Source organism: Gracilinanus agilis, chromosome 5, assembly GCF_016433145.1.
Source record: "Gracilinanus agilis isolate LMUSP501 chromosome 5, AgileGrace, whole genome shotgun sequence".
In the NCBI taxonomy this organism is placed as follows: Eukaryota; Metazoa; Chordata; class Mammalia; order Didelphimorphia; family Didelphidae; genus Gracilinanus; species Gracilinanus agilis.
The window spans coordinates 41754003-41774951 of NC_058134.1; the positions used below are offsets into that span (position 1 = coordinate 41754003).

The 20949-nt window shown below is 43.3% G+C and overlaps 1 protein-coding gene across 1 annotated transcript in view; it reads right to left on the reverse strand.

The window, feature by feature from the left end:
• Positions 1-263: 263 nt before the first annotated feature.
• ACAD11 (acyl-CoA dehydrogenase family member 11) overlaps positions 264-20949 on the reverse strand; it is a 99197-nt gene continuing 78511 nt past the window's right edge. The window contains exons 14-20 of the mRNA XM_044678416.1: positions 13285-13351; positions 12584-12669; positions 10941-11012; positions 7326-7480; positions 2954-3070; positions 1969-2078; positions 264-1423 (exon numbers count right to left, since the gene is read on the reverse strand). Coding sequence (XP_044534351.1) covers positions 1309-1423; positions 1969-2078; positions 2954-3070; positions 7326-7480; positions 10941-11012; positions 12584-12669; positions 13285-13351 — 722 coding nt within the window. The 3' untranslated portion in view covers positions 264-1308. The remainder of the gene's footprint in view (positions 1424-1968; positions 2079-2953; positions 3071-7325; positions 7481-10940; positions 11013-12583; positions 12670-13284; positions 13352-20949) is intronic.

Below are 20949 nucleotides of genomic sequence, written 5' to 3' on the forward strand. Positions count from 1 at the left end.
AGAACTTCCTGGAGCAAAGGGGAAAAGATAAAAATCAGTTGGGCATTTTATTTTTTCAATACTGCAGAAACAACCTGGGCTTTGGGTGGAATTCTCCACAAGTAATCCTGGCTTCCCTCATCCTTCCGATTGGGCGGAGGGAAAGTTTGAACACTGTGTCTACTTAAAGTAAGAATCCTCCCACTATCTTCACTTGCCTTGGGAAGAAATTCAAACAATCTCCAGAAACCCGAACCTTCAGTCAAACTGATTTTAAAACCTTGTTAGAACTGAAAAAGTTTTTTTTATTTGACATTTTAGTATAATTCACAGTAGCTTATTTAGCAACATACACAGATTCTAAACAACCAAGACTTGATTTTTCAACAGCAATCTGGCATCTGGGAGAGGTGTGGCTAACGCTCTCCCTGAGAACAATCTTCAGAACCTCTAAAATCTCAAGGCAGGTGAGGGAGCATCTCAGAAAGGCTCCTCTCCCTGGGACAGGAAGCCCATTACTGAGGGACACAGGAAGGCTACACAGGCCTGGAGACAAGACTCCATAATGGTCTCCCTGGTCAGTGATGGCGAACCTTTTAGAGACAGTGTGATGCCCCCCCTCCCCCTCCCGCACCCCTCCACCCCCATTTCCCCCATCCCAGGCTGTCTGCAAGCCTAGAGATAAAGTTGTTCTGGATTGTTTCTGTGCAACATTTAGTGTTTGATTCACAGAGATCAGAAACGTTTAGAACTTCAATGCACTAAAATGTAATAGAAAAGATTCTAAAATAGCATGTGGCAAGTCAGCCCCTAAACAGCCTCTCTGCCACTGGGTAAAAGTAGAATGTAAATTCCTCAAAGCCAAGATCAGTTTTCTTTTGGTCCCCGAATCCCCGGCCTGCACCGGGCTACACACCCGGCAGGATTCTCAGGATTTACTGGCCGGGAATTTAAAGGACCTTCTCAGAAACTGCCTTAAACGCATGAAGTCAGACATACAGGATTACGGGGTGATCCGTCAGGCGAGACCCAACCACCAGAACAGAGAAGCACAAACGCGTTCACAGCCTCGGCTGGGGCCGCCAGCTCCCCTACCCTCTCCCTCCGCTTTCGGCTTCTTTGCAGCTAAGGGCCTATCTGGGGAGCTGACGGCCCTGAATTGGGCGCGGGGGTTCCATCCTCCACAGGAAAACTCATCCAACCAATGGAATCGGAATCAAACGTAGGCCCGGATGACCGATTTCCTGCGCTTTTGGTAGTTTGGGCACGTGGTGCCTCGGTCGGGGGGGGGGGGGGGGGGGAGCCACGCCCCCACGGCGCGGGGCGGAGCTACATCCTGGCTGCCAGCTTGCCCACTTGCTCCTGCAGCTCCATTTTGGCGATGGCCGAGAGATGGACTTCATCGGGCCCATCCGCTATCCGTAGGGTTCGGATCATGGCGTACCTGGAGAGAGAACAACGGGGGCTTACTCCAGGGCCCTGCCTTAAGGAGCCTCGCCAGGCTACCAGGGAAAAGGACGCTGCGTTGGGAGCCCCGCAGGCCTGCTGAGGCGGTCTGGGCTCCTTACACTGGGGCGGGGCCCCCCGGAGTTCGGGGGGGGGGGGCTGATGTTTGCATCACACCTCGCGGGGCCTCCATACAAAGCCTGAGGGAGATGCCCCCCCCCTTCCTTTGGGCTTCCTTCACACACCCCAGTGGCTCCGCCCTGCTCCCGTGCTGTCCCCTGATCTGTAGATAGAAGAGCCTGACCAGGCGTGTCCAGGGCTGACCACAGGCTCCCCGAAGCCTCTCCCCACTGCCCCGGACAGCTCCAAGGTTCCCCCGACCCCAGCTCCTCAGTGTGAGGGGCTTCCTGTCTGGAGTGCCTGAGCCGCTCCTCTTCCGGCCTGAGGGCAACAGGGGGATGCGGCTGTCCCCGGTTCTGGTTCCGGGGTGTCTTTGCACTCAACGTTTTAAGAGACAAGCGGCGCGGCATGGATTCTACTCACATTCTGGCCAAAGGAAAGTCCTGGGAGACCCCGGCTCCACCGCACACTTGAATGGCCCGGTCCACGATTTTGCAGACCACGCGGGGGGCGGCCACCTTGATCATGGCGATCTGGAGGGGATCAGACACCAGCTACAGGGCTTTGCTCAAACCGAATTCAGAGCAGCTTTTTGTTATCTTGGCGAGGCCTGGCGTTTCTTGTCTAGGGCAGTGATGGCGAACCTTGGAGTATAGGACCCAGCCCCCACCCCACCCACCAGACCAGTTCTGGGCCCACCCCAACAGAGTGGGGGAGGCAGGGGGGCTCCTACCTCCTCCCCTTATCCCAGACAGAGGAGAGAGGAAGCACTCTCTCTCATTGGCTCCTGGGCAGAGGGATGGGGGAAGTGAGGAATGCCTTCAGGTGCATGGAGAGGGGAAGAGGAGCAGCTCCACTCCAGTTCCTGTGGCTGTCTAGTAATAAACTCTGGCAGGGAGGGCTCTGCGTGCCCTTTTTGGCATGGTGCCACAGGCTCACCATCACAGTTCTAGACCATGCCTCCCTCTGTCCATCTATTCCAACTATTAGGAAACAGTATCATGTAGCAAGATGACTGCTGAAGACTAAACCAGGAATTATGCAAACAATTCCCCCAAATCACTTCAGTGGATGGAAATTGAACATGACAGACATTTCTCATTTTGAAATAAAAACCACCAGAGTATGTCAGACACACCCCAATCCCATTCTCTGCCACCTGGATTTCTTAAGGTTCTCCTGGCCCCCATTTCTATGGTACAGGCTCTGTGCCAAGCACTTTACAACAATTATCCCAGGTTTGAGTCTCACATGGGCAAGAGGCAGGTGCTCATTTTACAGATGAAGAAACTGAGGCCAACTTGGTGACTTGCCTAAGGTCTTTCAGCTAGTAAGGGTCTGAGGCTGGATTTGAACTCAGGCCTTCCTACTTGGGGCCTAAGGCACTTGGGCACAAGGCCAGGTTTACCTCCTTCCTGGCTCGGGCACTGCCCACTGTGTCCATGCTGTGGGCCGCTTTCAGGGTCAGCAGGCGCACCTCCTCAATGGCGATGCGGCTCTCAGCTATCCCATGGGCCACTGCCTCCTGCAGGAGAAGAAAAAGGGGTGTCAGCCTCCTTCCCACCAATGAACCGAGGCTTGTCACAACCTCATTGCCTGCCTCAGAATAAGCAAACAAAAACATGAAAAGTTTTAAGCCTGTTAGTCTAGAAAGATGCTGGAAATCTTGCACAAAGCTGACCCTGTTAGCAGTAAACAGGACCCTTCAGATGCTTCAGGAGGAGGCTGGATGCTGCATTTTCAATTTTCATTAAAATTTACTTGCTTATAAAACAATTGTACAAAAAAATCAAGCTATTCCCAAATTGATAAATGGGCAAGGGACATGAATAGGCAATTTTCAGATAAAGAAATCAAAACTATCAATAAGCACATGAGAAAGTGTTCTAAATCTCTAACAATTAGAGAAATGCAAATCAAAATAACTCTGAGGTACCACCTCACACCTAACAGATTGGCTAACATGACAGCAAAGGAAAGTAATAAACGGAGGGGATATGGCAAAATTGGGACATTAATGCACTGCTAGTGGAGTTGCATATTGATTCTGGATAGCAATTTGGAACTATGCCCGAAGGACTTTAAAAGAATGCCTGCCCTTTGATCCAGCCATACCACTGCTGGGTTTATACCACAAAGAGATCATAGGGAAAAAGACTTGTACAAAAATATTTATAGCTGCATTCTTTATGGTGGCAAAAAATTGGAAAATGAGGGGATACCCTTTGATTGGGGAATGGCTGAACAAATTGTGGTATCTGCTGGTGATGGAATACTATTGTGCTCAAAGGAATAATAAACTGGAGGAATTCCATGTGAACTGGAATGACCTCCAGGAATTGATGCAGAGTAAAAGGAGCAGAAGTAGGAAAACATAGTACACAGAGACTGATACACTGTGGTACAATTGAACATAATGGACTTCTCTACTAGCAGCAATGCAAGGATCCAGAGCAAGGCTGAGGGACTTACGAAAAAGTACGCTATCCACATCCAGAGAAAACTGTGGGAGTAGAAACACAGAAGAAAAAACTGCTTGATCACATGGGTCAATAGGGACATGATTGGGAATGTAGACTAAACAATCATCCCAGTGAAACTATCGATAATATGGAAATAGATCTTGATCAATGGCACATGTAAAACCAAGTGGAATTGTGCATTGGCTGGGGTGGTGGTTTGTGCGAGGGAAAGAACATAAATCATGTAACCATGGAAAAATATTCTAAGTTAATTAAATAAATTTTTTTTTTACTTGCTTAGTGTTTCAGGAAGGCTGTTTAATCCAAACTCTTTATGTTCTAGATGAGAAAATTCCGCCCTCAATGATTAAGTAATTTACCAAAAATCACACCAGAAAGTTTTGTTGAGCCAGAATTCAAACTCCTGGCCACCTCATCCACATTCAGGCCTTCTCTCTTTTAAAGCTCATCCCCATCTTGTCTTTTGAGGTCTGGCAAGGCAATGCTCTAATACTGGGTGGTTGTTTTAAAGTTGTATTCTTTGTGGATAGTAATGAACTTGATTTAATATGGTCTGGATAAAGTTTCTACAAACTTGAATCCACCTAGAATCCTGTCTGGTGCATTTTAAACCTGTTTTCTAAAGCCCTGAGGCAGGATGGGCCTTTCCTGGATGGCTTATCTGCCCATTCTTTTGTATGTTTACTGCTGACATCTGTTTTTCCCTAAGAAGAAAACATTCCCAGATATATCAGTAAGACAGTTTCTCCTGTATCAGCAAAGCCATTTGAGATCCAGTAAAACATGCTTTTCCTCTTCAAAATGCATCAGTAATGGAATATTCCATTTTTATCATGAATCAAAGATTGTTTCATTCTAATACATTTCTTGTAGAAGTCATTAGGCTTGTTGTACCCACTCAGAGCAGAAAAGTGGTTGTGGGAATATTGGTTTGTAAATGTAACAAGGTGACCAGCTGAGAATCATGTGGCTTCATATTTCCTTAGTTTAGGAACAGAAGTTAAACCTATCTTCAGATGTGATGTTTGCTCTGCTATTTAATCTCTTTCTACCAGATATTTGCTCTTTGTGCCCTTGGAGGCTGAAACCTGACAGAGAAATGAAGAGTCCAAAGTAAATCTATAGCCACATCTCTGTTGTGAAATTGGGTGATAACCATTCCACCTCCAGAATCAAAATCAATTTAAAGCTAGGGAGAGCAGCCAGATTTCTAATTGTAATAATTTTCTTATTACAATAAAAAAATTCACATAGGAATCACACTTTTTCCTCTCCACTAAAATGTGTATTTGCTTTGGGGAAAAGATTCGCCAAATTCCAAATACCTTTTGGGGGGATTAATTATGGCACTGGGCTTAGTCTTTTTAGTAATTTGGCTCCTCTGGATTAATCTGGGCCTCTGCTGTAAATTAATGTTTTAATTCCCCTCGTGTTTGGGAGCTAGGAGTCATTACAAGACATCTGGAGGGTGGCTCCTGCCTTTTCAGGGAAATGGAATGATGTTTACAACATGCTCACATGTCTTCATTCAGGTTCTGGCAAATTATTTGGAACTTCCCATGAGGGGAGTCATATTTTTAATTTACAAAATTACATTCACCTAATTTACATTAACTTACAAAAGCATAGAACACAGTCTGAAAAACTGCCACCTGATGTAGACCTAAAGCATCCCTCATGCTACCAGGATGTGAAGAGGCAGTTGAAATGCTTGCTCTGTCCTGTGGTGCCCCTCTGCCTTCCTGCACCTAATGTGGACAGATACCCTGCAAAGGCAAGGGAGAGAGGAGCCAGGCCATCAATAAACATTGCTAAGTGCCTACACTGTGCTACATTTAGAGGATACAAAAAAAAGGGATAAAAAAGTCTCAGCTCTCAAGGCACTCACAGTTGAATGGAGGAAAACACATGGAAGCAACTATATACAGTCAATTTATGTTCAAGATAAATGGGAAATAATCAACTGAGGGAGAGCACTAGAATGAGCAGGGATTGAGAAAGACTTCCTGAAGAATGAAGGAATCAGATGGACCCAAAGGAAGCCAGGAAGCAGAGAGTGTTCCAGGCATGGGGGTTGGCTGGTGAAAATGCAGAAATGGAAAATGGCACATCTTGTAATGGGGCCTTGCACCTGAGTGATGACAGGGGAAGGGAGAGATCTGGGATGAGGACCAGCAGGTTGGGATAAATCATTGGAGGTGAGGGAAGCACCCAAGGTGATTCAGGTGTGAGAATATAACAGACCAGGTAGTGACCATACGACCAAATGAAGGATGAGTTCAGGGGAAAAGCTCAGCTGGGTTCTTGGCATTCCAGGCTCAGGTGGTTCTGGAGATCAGATCAAAGGTCTGGCCTGGAGATGGAAAAGTGGGGAGTCATCACCATCCAAACAAAAAGTGAGAAAGGGGATGTGAGATTGTCAAGGTGGACAGTGTAGAGAAGGGGAAAGAGGATCCAACCTAGGCCTTTGGGCAAATCCATATCCAGGGAGGGTGAAGAGGCAGTTAAAGAGACCAGAGCAGGATGACCAGGCCCAAGGGAGTCTCTGAGGCTGAGGAAGAGAGAGGATACTTATTGGGGAGATGGGGAATGAGACTGGTCAGCAGCATTAGAAGCTGTGGGGGCGGGGGGAGGGTGGCTCACAGAAGATGAAAAATGGCCTGTTGAGTTGGTGCTTCCAGGGTGACCTCAGCAAGCAATTCAGTCAAGTACAGATGGGAATCCTACTGAAAGACTTGGGGGCTTGGCCAGAGACTGGGTGGCAAGGAAGTAGAAAGTGTCAGCCTAGAAAACTTTTTCAAGGTATTTAGAAGAGAGATGGGATAGGAGCTGAGGAACTAATGCCCATCTCTTAGGATCTGTGGGGAAAAGCATGTTTGTAAGCTGAGGAAAGAAGCCAGTGGAGACAGGACAACAGATGTCATGTGTCTTGAAGCAGAAGAGACACAGGATTATGGGCACAGCATTCTTATTAAGCTCAAATGGGATAATGTATGTAAAACTCTTTGCAAACCTTAAAAAGCACTGTTTTAAATGTCAGTTACTTAGTCATCATCAGAGAGACAGAAAATGGCCTTAAGTTTCATCTGATGGACAGATATCATCCTAGCTAGGCATGCGGAATCCTTGGATGTCTCCAGAGAACTTGGAGTTATTTAACCTTCTACAAAGTTTCCAACATCTGCGTGTGTACACACATTTATTTGTGGAAAAATCCTGTTTCTAAGATTGATTAATGCCATGAATGCTCAGGTGGAACCAAGCCAAATAAAGCTCATCTATTCAAAGCATTCTTACATGTGCATATAATTTCTTCTGAAAGGCCACTCTCTGGACTGCACGCTCACACATGATCTGTAAGGCTCTTTCAGCCAGACCTACTGATCGCATGCAGTGGTGGATGCGGCCTGGTCCAAGGCGGCCTTGGGCAATCTCGAATCCCCTTCCTTCGCCTAGATGAAATAAAGGAAGAAGCCAAGAAAAAGGTCAAACACACAAAACATTTCAATGGATCTGTGACCAATGCAGGTATTTCCTCAGTCAGCACTGATCGTTGACCATTCCTGCGATTCTGGTGTAATTCCCATCATTCCTCCAGAAAGGATCTCCCCATCCCCTGGCAGGCTTCCTTAGGCACTTCTTACCTTTTTTGGGTCCCCATGTAGAATGTAGATTGTCTACTGTTATGAGGAGCTATTATGAGCAGCCAAAGGGGGGCTAGGCAGATGCTGATGATGGAACATGGATAAGGAGAGAGTCCCAAACCATGGCTGTATGTGAGTTAGATTAAGTTCCCACACCAGCAGGGTTAGGTCTCCTTTAAGACCAAGATTTTCTGCCATAGCCCAGGGGCTTGGAACCAATACAGTCAGGAGTTAGAAATGTTTCCAGGAATCAGATAGAGACTTCCTGAAGCCTTAAATTGATGATGGATAAACTAGCTTGGAAAGGCTAGCCCAACTAAAGTTGTTATCCCGATCTCACTGCTAATTAGATGTTTGTTGGTAAGATGAGCAATGGCTCCAAGATTGTTTTAGGCTTTAGGGTTAAACAGGGTTTATTTGTAACCAAACAGGGTAGGTAAGGAGTAGGGAGGTGGGTGAAAGGTAACCCTAAAGATCTTGCCTAAGTAGTGGATAGTAAATAAATCCTGAAACACTGGTTGATCTTCCCTAGGTGCAGAGTAGGAGAAAGCCTTGAGGGCAGATCCCAACTCTGTTGCTTTGTAGCTGAGCCCAGCTGACAAGCCCCTGAGTCAGAAGCTGCTGTTCTTGGTTGTAGCTGTTCCCACTAGCTTGTAATGCAAGGTTGTTGTCTATGCCAAAGAAGTATTGAATATTGGCTAACAATGGAATTAGTCCCTACTTGCCTAATTAGAAACTCCCAAACCACCTCCTCCTGAACACTCCAGATAAGAGAGAGAAGTGAAGCCTCAGGGGTTTGAGGACCCCCTTTTATACCCCGTCCTTCACTGTCACCCTGGCACACGCCCTGGGTGCTCTGCCAGGTTTTGTGTTCCAAAGTGGCAACTGCCAACTTGCACCCTCAGGAAAATGGCTACCCTTTTCTGCATATGACACTACATCGGGAGGCCTAAGGCTTTGTACAACACAGGCAGCTGGCCAGATCTGGCGGGAGCCCTCGGTGCAGACCCCTGGTGCACCTGTTAGAATTCACTTGCATCCTTTTCAGAGCACACATTTCCTCATGCCCTTTCTTTCACAGAAGTTCTTGGCAATGCCCAGTAGGTTATTTATTAACACCATGCATCTCTCTGCTGCCCTGAGCATGACCCATAACTCTGACCCTCCACAGACTTTGGTGCAGGGTTTGTAGCCCTAGATTCGCCTAACAGTTCATGTAGGGGGAAAAAAAGACAAAAAAATGTTATTGCTCTAACAATGCAACTCGGATGAATTCTGAATTAACCATCAGGCTAGATAATCTTGGGCAGACATCACAGACAATGGCCTAAGCCCAGAAGTGAAGAGAAGGACAGTGGGTGAGGAGCATGTATGGCCTGGATGTGGGAAATCATTTGGGGCTGTCAGAGCCTCGGCTCCTGGGCTGCAATCAGAGACCCAAAGCCATCTCTAAGCAATAAAATCTTCCTTGTGAAGGGCCAATAGCAGCAGACCATGGAACCTTGTGCCCACAGATCAGAAGGAAATAGACTTGTGATATTATAAAATATTTGTCCTGGAATTTAAGGGAAAAAATTCTAACTTTGGAGAAAGATTAGCTTTATATCAAAATGGAAAAAATATTCCTTAGGGAAGGAAGGAATAAACACTTAATGAGCACTGACTATGTGTCAAATGCTTTACAAATATTATCTCATTTGAATCCTTACACCTACCTTAGAGGTAGGTGCCATTATTATTTCCGTTTTTCAGTTGAGGAAACTGTGGCAGTTGGTGGTGAAGGGACTTGCCCAGGGTCACACAGCTATTAAGTATCTGAGATCATATTTGAACTCAGGACTTCCTAAATCCAGGCCCAGCACTCTATCCACTGGGCTACCAAAAATTTATTTTAAAAAATAACAGGATAAATGACCAAATAATGAAAATAATAAAAACATTTAACATTTATGTAATGCCTTAAGATTTGCAAAGGGTTTTATTAACATCTTATTTGATTCTCATAATTACCTTGGGTCACTGTTTACTCATTTTTCTGTTATGTACAATTCTCTGTGCTCTTTGGGGTTCTCTTGGCAAAGATACTAGAGTGGTTTGCCATTTCCTTCTCCAGCTCATTTTACAGATGAGGAAACTGAGGCAAACGGGGTTAAGTGACTTGCAGGGGGTAAGGGGTGGGGGAGAGTAGTATGTATCTGAGGTTAGATTTGAACTTGGGAAGTTGAGTCTTTTCCTGATTCCAGGCCCAGCACTTTATCTGCTCTGCCATCTAGCTGCTTTGGGAATTAGGTGCTTTTTATTATCCCCACTTTACAGATGAAGAAACTGAGGCAGGTAGAAGTTAAGTGGTTTATTCAGGATCATACAGCTAGTCAGGGTCTGAGGCGAGATTTGAACTCAGGGCTTCCTGGCTCTAGGCACAGTGCTCTATCTATTATACCTCCTCTTTCCCTGGGAGCTACCCTGTTTCTGGACTTGGCTAGACCCTCCCACGTGCTTCTGGGGCCTTTCCTCCTCCGCTTCCCCTCAAGATTTTCAGCTTCCTTTTGCATGTTGTCTTCCTCCACAGCTTGTATTTGAGGGCAGAGATTGTCTTTGTTTTTATTTGCATTTATTTCCCCAGAGCTTAGCACAATGCCTGGCACATAATAGGTGCTTGATAAATGCTTATTGGCCAACTGACAGAACCACCAGCAGCCTCTAGGTGGAAGTGAGAATGCAAAGAATGTTTAGTGGTGCTGAAATCTCCACCTTCTTACAAGAATTAATCACTAACGCTAGGGAGTAGTTTCAGAACAAGTATGAAGTTTTAAATAACAGTAAGACAGTCATTTTAGGAGAAACAAGAACTGTTCTGATATCCCCTACACATTTAAGTGATCTGAGTAGAACAGAAAAAATACCCAGCACTTTAACATTCTATTGTCCCATTTTCCTACTGATGTCTCTGAATTGACAATTTTCCTAATACTGAGAATAATTTTTTTTTTAACCTTTACCTTCCACCTTAGAATCAACACTGTGTATTGGTTCCAAGGCAGAATGAGCAATGGGGGATCAAGTGACTTGCCCAGGGTCACACAGCTGGGAAGTGTCTGAGGCCAGATTTGAACCTAGGACCTCCCGTCTCTGGGCCTGGCTCTCAGTTCACTGAGCCACCCAGCTCCCTTCCCCCCACCCCCAGTCTGATTTTTAATAATCATTTCCAGAGAAGCTATTTTATAAAATATATATTGTTCTTGATAAACATTTTCTGAACGCATCTTACCTAGTATTATATTGGAAACAGGTACTCGAACTTTATTAAAATGTATCTCAAAATGTCCTCCGTGGAAATGATCTACAAAATAGAAATTGAACTTAAATGTTTAAAAAGTAGAAGAAGGGCCATTGAACATTACTCACTCCATATATTATTTAATTAAATTGAAAAACAGGGAAAGAATCCACAAAATCCTTTTAGATCTAGTGATTGAAATATCCTGCGTAGAGTCTGGGTAATCCTGAGCTTCTCCATGAGGACTAGACCTGAGCTCTGAATTTCAGATTAATGACTTAGAAAAGTTAAGATTTAGAAAAAGTCTTTTTGCCTCAAGATTGTGGGCTAATTCATCTCAAGAGCGGGTCCTGAGAGCGATAGCTAAGCTTCTTCCCCTGCCTGGGAGAGGGTCCTGGGGGGCTTGGCCGGAGCTGCACGAGCTCTGGGCCCCCCTCAGCCTCTGGAGCCCCCAGTCTGGAGGGCTGAGCTGCCCGGTTCTGCCACGTGCAGATGGGCCTGTTCCTGGCCCAAGTCTTGGGGCCAGTTCGGCTCCTGACACTTGGTCTCAGGAAATCGGCCCATTATCTTACAGAGGCCCAAGCCAAGGAGTGCTTGGGAAGCATTTAACCACCAACTCTCTGGTGAGAAAAGGCGGCAAAGTCTTCAGTATGAATCTGGGATGGGAACTTTCACCACTTTCCCAGGCTCAGACAGTTCCGTCAGGCCCAATTCACAGCATTTGCTGCCTTCCAAGGAGTAACGGCTCCCTCTGAAGTGGGACGCTCAGTGCTCAGGAGCCGGTTCAAGCTGGGCCCGGCCTATCCTGGGGCCCAAGTAAGAAGTTTATTTACAATGAAAATGTCCATGATCCGGGACACCGAAAGGCCACCCACTTAGCTGTCTCGGCTTGGGCGTCAGCTCATCACATCACTCGATTGTGAAGGGCAGGGCCGGGGGCAAAGCCTCGGAATGCAACTGGCCGGCGTGATGCCGAGGCCGAAGGCCGCGGTGCTAGCAGCAGGACTAGCAGCAGGACTAGCAGCAGGACATCCCGTGCTCGTGGGGATGTGGGCCAGGCAGCGGGCAGTCCCTGCCAAGCCCCAGAAACAATGACCGGCACTCAGGGCTCCTCTTTCCCCGCACTCTGGCTTCGGCCATCCCCACACTGCTCAGATGCTTTTCTCCTTGTCACCAATGGCCGGATTCCGTGGCTTTTTCTCCGTTTTCCTCCTCCTGGACCCTTCTGTCCCAGAGGCCGCCGCTGACCACCCTCCACTCAGGATTATCTTCGGCTTTCCTCGGCACCGCTTGTCTATCACTTTCTTCTCCATCTTCACCAGCTCATCTTCCTCCCGCTTCCTAAGAACGGGTGTAGCCTCCAGAACCCTGCACTTAAGAGGTTCTAATCTCTCAAAGACCCTCTGCCTACCCTCCAGAAGAAAATTCTCTCCCCTCAAACTCGTAGACCGAAACACTTTCTTTGTACCACATCTCTATTTATGTCTGTTATGTATCACCCCTGGTTAGCTCTAGGAAGGAAAGGCCTATATTTTTCGGCTTGATATTGTATGTTAGCAATTTGTATATATTAGATATTTAATAAACATTTTTCAAATTGAATTAGTATGTTGTAGTATATACTTCTCACTTACCTAAATATCCAAAGACTGACAGTGGCCTTACCAATTCCACTCCTGGTGTATTGATTGGAACCAGGATCATGCTGTGTTGTTTGTGTCTGTTCCAATAAAAAATAAGAACTGTCAGGATGACTTGAAATCGTGGCTATTTTTTTTTTTATTCATGAAAGCAATAATGTCTGAAATGGTAAAAATGCCTAAGAAATGTAAGCATTTGTGATACTTAAGCTTTGATTCTGAATAATGCAGAAGGCGAAAGTACATGACTTCAAAGATAAGTAGAAGTTACAACTCTGTAAAAATTAAATTTATTTGTATCAGGGTTTTTCTTTTTTATCCCCACTGGAGAATTTTGAAAAAATGTGTCTAAGAAGTAAACAATTCAAAACTGTGCATTTGGCTGAAACAAAAGGACAACTGAAGTAATAGATGGCTGAATGGTATGTTTTGTAATCTTCATCTACATACCTCTGAAAATCTGGGAGAGTTTTCTAATGCAGGAAATTCCATAGTGAAGCACACAAAAAAGCAACACTTGCCAAAATCTTTTCCAAATACATATTTTGGCAAAGTTATTATGAATCATGATTATGTCAAATTCACTTTCACAACATACTTTAGATGCTTGTGTGCTTTCTGGAAATTAAATTTCATTTTTGTGAAACGATCTTTGGCTTCTAACCAGGTTGTAAGAACAGAACTTATTTTATTACCTGGGTGCGGAAGAACTCTTACTTCTACCCAAGACAATTGCAATCTTACAATCTGGATTCCCAGCTCCTAAAAGAGAAAATAAAATGAATGAAATGTTTCCTAAAAGATCCTTTGACCTTAAACCTCCTATTCTTTTTCTCTCAAACTACTGACGTATTTATTCTTGGCAAAACAACAACAAAAGGCGCAAACCTTTGAATGATGGAAAACGTATACTAGCACAGCCCAAATTATTCCCCAAATGAGTAAATAAGTTTCTTTAGTACAAAGCCTGGATTCCATCAGCATGAGAAACTGTAGGAAATATCACAAGGGAAAGAAATAAGGATCCATTTGCTGCTTATAGGTCAGGAAATGCCTCCAACCAAAACAGTCCCAGATGTACACATGCTCTAAAGGTTGTGAAATTGTAATAGAGAAATCTTACCTGTTCAGAATATGTATATTCTGCCAAAGTTAAGTAATGTGTGCTAAACTATTAGAGGTTATACAATATCCACTACCAAAAGGGGACCAAGAAGGGCTTGGGATAAAGGCAGAGATGTTTCTAGGGCTTCATTCCCAGCTCTTTCTCCATGCCTCATTCTTCAGGACACCCAGCTTCATATCAGCCCTCTCATCCTATGAGGCAGCTGGACAGAGCCCGACCTGGGGCTATCTAAACTCCTAAGAGCCTAGGACAGTGATGGCGAACCTACGCCACAGGTGCCAAAGGTGGCACGCTGTGCTATTGAAATTTTGAGGTCTCTGAACTAAATTTCCTGTGAGCCCACTGGCTTCCTGTGAACATTTCGGGGTCTTTGAACCTACATTTCCCATGAGCTCACTGGCTTCCTGTCTTGTGTAATGATGTAGATAGCTACATAATGACATATACAAGAAAAAAAATCAAGTTTCAGGACTGGCATTGCCTCTTTTTCTAGCTAAAGCAGCATGGTGGTGGCAGGTAATGGCAGGTCTTTCAAATAGCCTAAGCTAGCATGGCACATGGCTTCATTTTTCTAATGGCTACCAATAAATCTCTTAAAACCATAATATTTTTAGATCTATCCTTCTATATTCATTTTATTTTTTACAACACAGAGTGCTCCTTCTCCCAGAGTTCATTACTGGAAAGGCAGAGGGACTTGGGCGGAGCTACTCCCCTTCCCATGCCTGAGGACATCTTTTCACATCCTCCACCCCTCTGCCCAGTAGCCCAGGGGGAGTGCACAAGGGGTAAGGTGGGTGGCTCACAGGCAGCAGAGCTGGAGAGGAGCAGAGCATTTGGACCACTCCCTTCCCCCTCTCTACACTTGCTGAGGACATTCCTCCCTTCACCTGTCACTCCCCCCAGCAGCCCAATGGGAGTGTTTTCTCCCTCTCTTGTGTGGGGGAAAGAAGAGGATATGGCACATGGTCTCTAAAAGGTTCACCATCCCTGGCCTAAGGCATATTCCATCACACTAAGGTCTTATTTATGTGTGTATTAAAGTATAATGACTTAAAACAATGTTTTTCCCATATGAAGGTCCACTCTCCTACTCTTTTTCCTTCACAGAAAGAACAGGAAGGATAAAGCTTGGTATAAGCATGTTAAGTAAAATAAATTCCCGCATTTTGGACCTTGACAGTTTCCATAGATAGATAGATGGACAGATGGACAGATGGACAGACAGACAGATACACAGATATCTAGCTAGCTAGATGGATGGATGGATGGATGGATGGATGGATGGATGGATGGATAGATAATTTACATTCTGAGTTCATCACTTCTCAAAGTGTTACACATTTCACCATGAGCCATCTGGAATCATGATAGTCATTACGTTGAAGAGAGCTGCTAAGTCTTTCAAAGTTATTTGTCTTAATGATTTTGTTATTATTTGTATAAATTGCTTTCCTGGTCCTGCTTACTTCACTCTATCAGTTGTTATAAATCTTTCCAGGTTTCTTTGAAATGTCACCATTTCTTAAAGTGTAACAGTATTCCATCACACTCATATACCACAACTTGTTTAGCCATCCCCACTTGATGGGCACTCTCTCAATTTTCAATTCTTTGCCATCATAAACTGAACTGCTCTAAAATTTTTTGCATGAGTACTTTTCCTCTTTCTTTAATTTCTTTGGCATATAGACCCAATAGCAGATATTACTACCGTAGAGGGTATGCACAGTTTAATTGCTTTTGGGACATAGTTCCAAATTGTTTTCCAGAATGACTGGCCAAATTTATAGTTCTACCAACAGTTCAATTATGTGCCTATTTTCTCACATCTCCTTCAGAATTTGTCATCATCCCTTTCTCTCAACCATGTCAATCTGATGGGTGCAAGTTTTATTTGCATTTCTCTATTAATGATATGGAGCATTTTTTCATATGATTATTGATCACCCGGATTTCATCCTCTGAAAACTATTCATGACTTTCGACATTTATGATTTAGGCAATGGCTCCTTTTTACTATAAATTTTAATGAGTTCTCCCTTCACAGAGGAACTTATTGCAAAGATTTCCCCTCCATTTTACCTGCTTTTCTTATAATTTTAGCTCTACTGGTTTTATTTGTGCAAGGACTTTTTAGTAATCTGTGTTTGGCCATGTATATGCTTAATAAATCATCCCTTCCTTCCCTCTCTCCCTCCTTTCCTTCATTTTCTATAGATCTGACAAGTAATTTTTTCCTAGTTCCTCCAAGTTGTTTATAACTGTCCCTTTTTATGTTTAAATCATGTTTGGAGCTTATTTTGGTATGAGATGTTGGTCTACCTCTAATTGCTGCCAGATTATTTTCCAGTTTTCTTAACATTTTTGTACAATGATGAGTACCTGACCTAATGGTAGAATTTTGAGGTTGTTCAAACACTAGATGACCTTGTTTTTTTACTTCTGTCTATTATGTACCTAATCTGTTTCACTAACCAATTTCTCTATTTCTTAACTGTACCATCTGAAGTAAAATTGCTTTGTAATATAGTTTGAGATCTGAAACGGATGGGTCCCTTTCCTAGTCACCTTTTTTCATTATTTCTCTTGAGATTCTAGTATTGATATAGCACTGAAAGAAGCAAATTAATTTAGATAGTATTGTAGTTTATATTATAATGGCTTGGCTTACCCATGAGTATTATATATTTTTCCATTTATTTAGACATGTCTTAATTTGTGTAAAATGTTTCATAGTTGTATTCATATAGTTCCTGTGTGTGTCTTAGTAATTAGATTCCCAAGTATTTTACATTTTCTGCAATTATTTTAAATGGAATTCCTCTATTTCTTTAAGTACAATTTTTTAGAAATACACTATACTGACTTAAAACTTTTATTTTTCCTGGCTAGACGTCTCCAGTAGCCACTAAGATCTCCCTTATAAAAACATACGTTCTCTCTCTCTTTCTCTCTGTCTGTCTCTCTTTTTTATCTCTCCATTTTCATCAATATTTCTATAACCCTCTAGTTCCTTGAGGAAAAATAAATAAACATCCTGCTTATATAATAAATCTGCCAAAGAGACTATCATTTGATTGCAAAAATGATGCCTGCCTACACTTAAAACAGGTCTATACATGATCTTACAGCAATTCAAATTATTTTTTTAAACTTCTTGTAAAATGTGGTTTGAAATAAATAATCTGAAGGCTTACTATGATTTGCCTGAAATGGCTCCTTAAAATAACAACAGTGTTCTGTAGAATAGTTAAATAAGAACTCTTCATTAAGAACACAAACTAGTTTCATGGCCAATAGCTGACATGACAGACAGTCTCTACAATCAGTCTCCACCCTTGCCATTATCATCTACTTGTGTTTCTTGGACAAATTTACTGATGATAATGCCTGTTATTCAGTACAGGAAGAGGGTGGAGGGGGCCCATGTATCATCTATGTCAGTGAACTCCCATAGGAAACTTGTCTAACCTCCTTTGCATCTCATTTTTAGAGTTGCCTGGAGCTCTGACAGGTTAATTGACTTGCTCAGGGTCACATAGGCAGTATGTGGCAAAGTCAGGATTTGAACCCAGGTCTTAATTCTTAGTTCTCTATCATCAATGTTTCTCACCCAGCTTAATGTGATGGAGGGAATAATGGGTTTGGCATTGTAGCACAAAGATGAACATGTTAGCTCTGGCACTAGGTAATTTTGAGACTTTAGGCAGTAAAATGTATGGTCTCTAGGGCAATTCCAGTTCTGAAATTCTATGACAATGAATATCCCTGGCAGAAGGGGTGTAGACTCAGGTGATAAGACTATGTTATTTAATCGAAAGGAGTGTTTACTTAGCATAACAAGTCAGTTTTGCTCTTTAACAAGAAAGATTGTTGGGCAGCTAGGTGGCTCAGTGGATAAAGAGACTGGAGATTCTGGCTTCAGATCTGGCCTCAGACACTTCCTAGCTGTGTGACCCTGGGCAAGTCACCTAATCCCCACTGCTTAGCCCTTACCTCTCTTCTGTCTTGGAACCAATAGTGAGTATTAGTCTAAAACAGAAGGTAAAGGGTTTTTGGGAAAAAAAAAGATTATTTCATGAAAGGATCTTGGGAGGAATTGTTTGGAGAAAAGCTATAAAAAAATGGGTGGTTTGTGAAATTGGTCACAGAACCTGTTCAGGAAAAACTAGTAGCAACTAAAGAGAGGCAGGGCCCAAATAAACAGTTGCTTTAATCCTCCAGCTTGTAGGAAATGAGAAGAGATCACAGAGAAAAGATAGACAAGAGATAGGGAGAGGGAAATTTGTCCAGAGACAAAGGAAAGCAGGGATAAAGGCACTGGGGAAAAGGTGCAAACTTTTATGAAGTATCTAAGTCACTGGGCTCAGTACTTCATAGATATTATCTTAGTTGGTCATTGGAAGAAAGGTTACAGAGGACTAATGGTTTCCCTTTATTGAGTAATTGATTCATGAAGCTCTTTTTGTGTCTATCTGTCAGTGAAGGGGAAGCTGGAGGTTCTGCCTTTGTGAAGCTCTGGGGAGATGACAGGCACACTGAGGCTTGGCATTAGAAACAATCTAGAATACCCAAAAATTCAGAGTGGAATCTGCCCATTCTAAAACTACATGGATCTTAGTGAAGCCCCTGCTGCTCCTGCTGCTGCTGCTGTGTGTGTGTATGTGTGTGTTTTGGGGTTAATGAATAATAAGAGAAAGCAGGGAGGAGGCTCTCACCAGCCATTTGCTAGTCTACCTTTTTCTGACTGTCCCTCTTGCACAAACTCTTGCACAGAGGCGTTTATTCCCTCCTCTTATATGTGGTTGCAAGACTAAGAGACCTGCATTTTTTCCAGTTTGGAATTCAATCCTTCAAAAATGTTGTGATTTCAAGAGTATGGGTCTCCCTTCCGAGAACAGAGATCACAACTTCTTCATATTTCTGGAGATGGATTTCATGACTTGCTATGATAAAAAAGGTTTGTGTCCAGCCTCTGCAAACTCAGCCAGCTGTGGAAGAGCGAGGCAGAATTTGTCACAAGGTGGATATCTGAAGCCAAAAATGATTGGGAAGGAGTTTCCAGAGCATATGTGCCACGGGCATAGCCTTGGAGATTCTTGGTCACCCTTGTGCTGTGAGAGGGCATGGAGAAGGTCTATGGTGGAGGTCCTGGGCAACAGACTTGGGAACAAACTTTGTTGAGGGGAAGCACAGTGGCGTGGCAAACAGAAGATTCTCCCCCCCCCCCCCATCTTTATCTTGCATAGGAACAAGAAAATTCCTCAAACAGACATAAAGCAGATGTGATAGCACAGGTTCTCTCTAAAACTATGGTGACTGGGATTTCCAGGACACAAATTCCTGTTGATTGAATTCCTGTATCCTAGAAGATTTCTGAAAGAAGGGGAAGGAAAAGACATTTTCACTAACTATACAAAGAAACACAAAAAGACAAAGTATGCTACTGAGCATTAGAAATCCAGTTGTATAACTAACTGTACATAGCAAGTAAAAATGTGTATACAATTTTTTGCCTTCCCTGATGTGAAGTTTTCCATTTTTGTAGAAACACAGCTTCTTCTACCACTTTTAATATGGCAATGCAAATAGAACTTTTAACTAAATTGTTTTTTTTAAAAAATGAGTCAAATAGGAAGATATTTTCAAGAAGTCTGCTTTCAATTTAAAAAGTTCCATTAACTTAAGCACTGAAAAAAGCAGCAGAGGAACAGTGAGGCACTCACTCCTGCTTCAGAAAATTCTCCATAGCTAATTCAGGTTTCTCAGAAAATGTCAGTAGAATCCAAGCTGTGGCAATGAAGGATCGAGAACCAGTCATTAAAGTTTGCAAAGGCTCATAACCAATTTGGCTAAAGGCTTAGTTTTTGGCAACAGTAACTCTCAAAGATAAGTACTAGCTATATAGGAAAGTTCTCTTCTCTGTCAGTGGCAGGAGGCCCCACTGAGAATATGTTAGAGCTCTCTGAATATATGAGTCTCCCTTTTAGACTGGCTAATTCCTTAGTTCTCCTTGGAACTTGGTAATAAAAACTTCAGGTATAAAAAACAGAGACCCATATGTGGGAAGACACCATCCACACCAAGAACAGCATGTTTTTCTCCCTGATGTTTACTTACTTCCAAAGAGATTATTTAATAGAGATGTAAAATTTAGAAGCCGATGTGTTGGAGAGCACTTGTCTCCCTATGGAGCAATCGGGCCATCAAACACTGAATACTTCTCCAGATCAATCCTCTGGTTTTAATCAGAGAGAATAGAGTATGAATATATTTGACAACACAGATTTTCTCCAGAATCCTCTTCCTCTCCTCATCTGACAGTTCATGGTTTTTAAACATTCAAGGCATGGGGCAATTTATGATTTCTTTTCCCCCTGTGTGACATCTTCTTTTTCTGTGCCTGGCTTTTCTCTTATGGAGGGAAATAACTGTTGTGCCCAGTGTTTGGCTTTGAGCATGTGTGCCCAGGGAACTTAGGAAAGTAAATGCATTTTGGACAAAAGCAATTCAATAATTCAACTTTATCTTATACAATCTGACAAAATAACATTGCACGGGCTAAAGTATAATCTTTTTGATTTTACCCCTCCCTTTTAGGTTCAGGTAAGGTAATGGAGGTGAGAATAAATCTCAAATGGAAAAATCAGCAAGGGATCAGATTTTGTCTTGCTTTTTCAGAAAATGGAAAACCCCTTCGCAAATATTTCATCTCTTCAGTTAGCCACAGACGAAATTTGGCAGACAAGTAGCCACTGATACAACCACTTACAATATCGTCTCTGCTCTTCTGTGTCCTGTATATCACTTTAGTCAAGAAAACAGGATGCAAAACCAGATAAACTAAATTCAGAGAGAATCTGGGTGAAAGGCCAGGAGATACTCTCTTGCTCTAGCTGAAACAGATGGAGTGGATAAAATCACTATTGTTGTCTTTAGTCCAAACACTGCACAATGCCAAGGATGTTGACGTGATAAAGCTAAATCAGCCCAAATATGTGTCTCTGGTACTGCTTGTGCCCATTTCTCATCTCCTTCAGCACCACATGGAGGGGCACTCATAAGCTGGAGCCCATGGAGAGAGGGGCAGCCAGGATAGTGAAGACAGTGGAAACGTTTAGACTGGAGAGAATTTGGGGGCAGGAGCTTTGTCTGAGAGCACTTAGACTTGTAGTGACGGAAGTTGCAAAGACATGAAATTAGGTTTGACATGAAGAAAAATTTCTGAGCA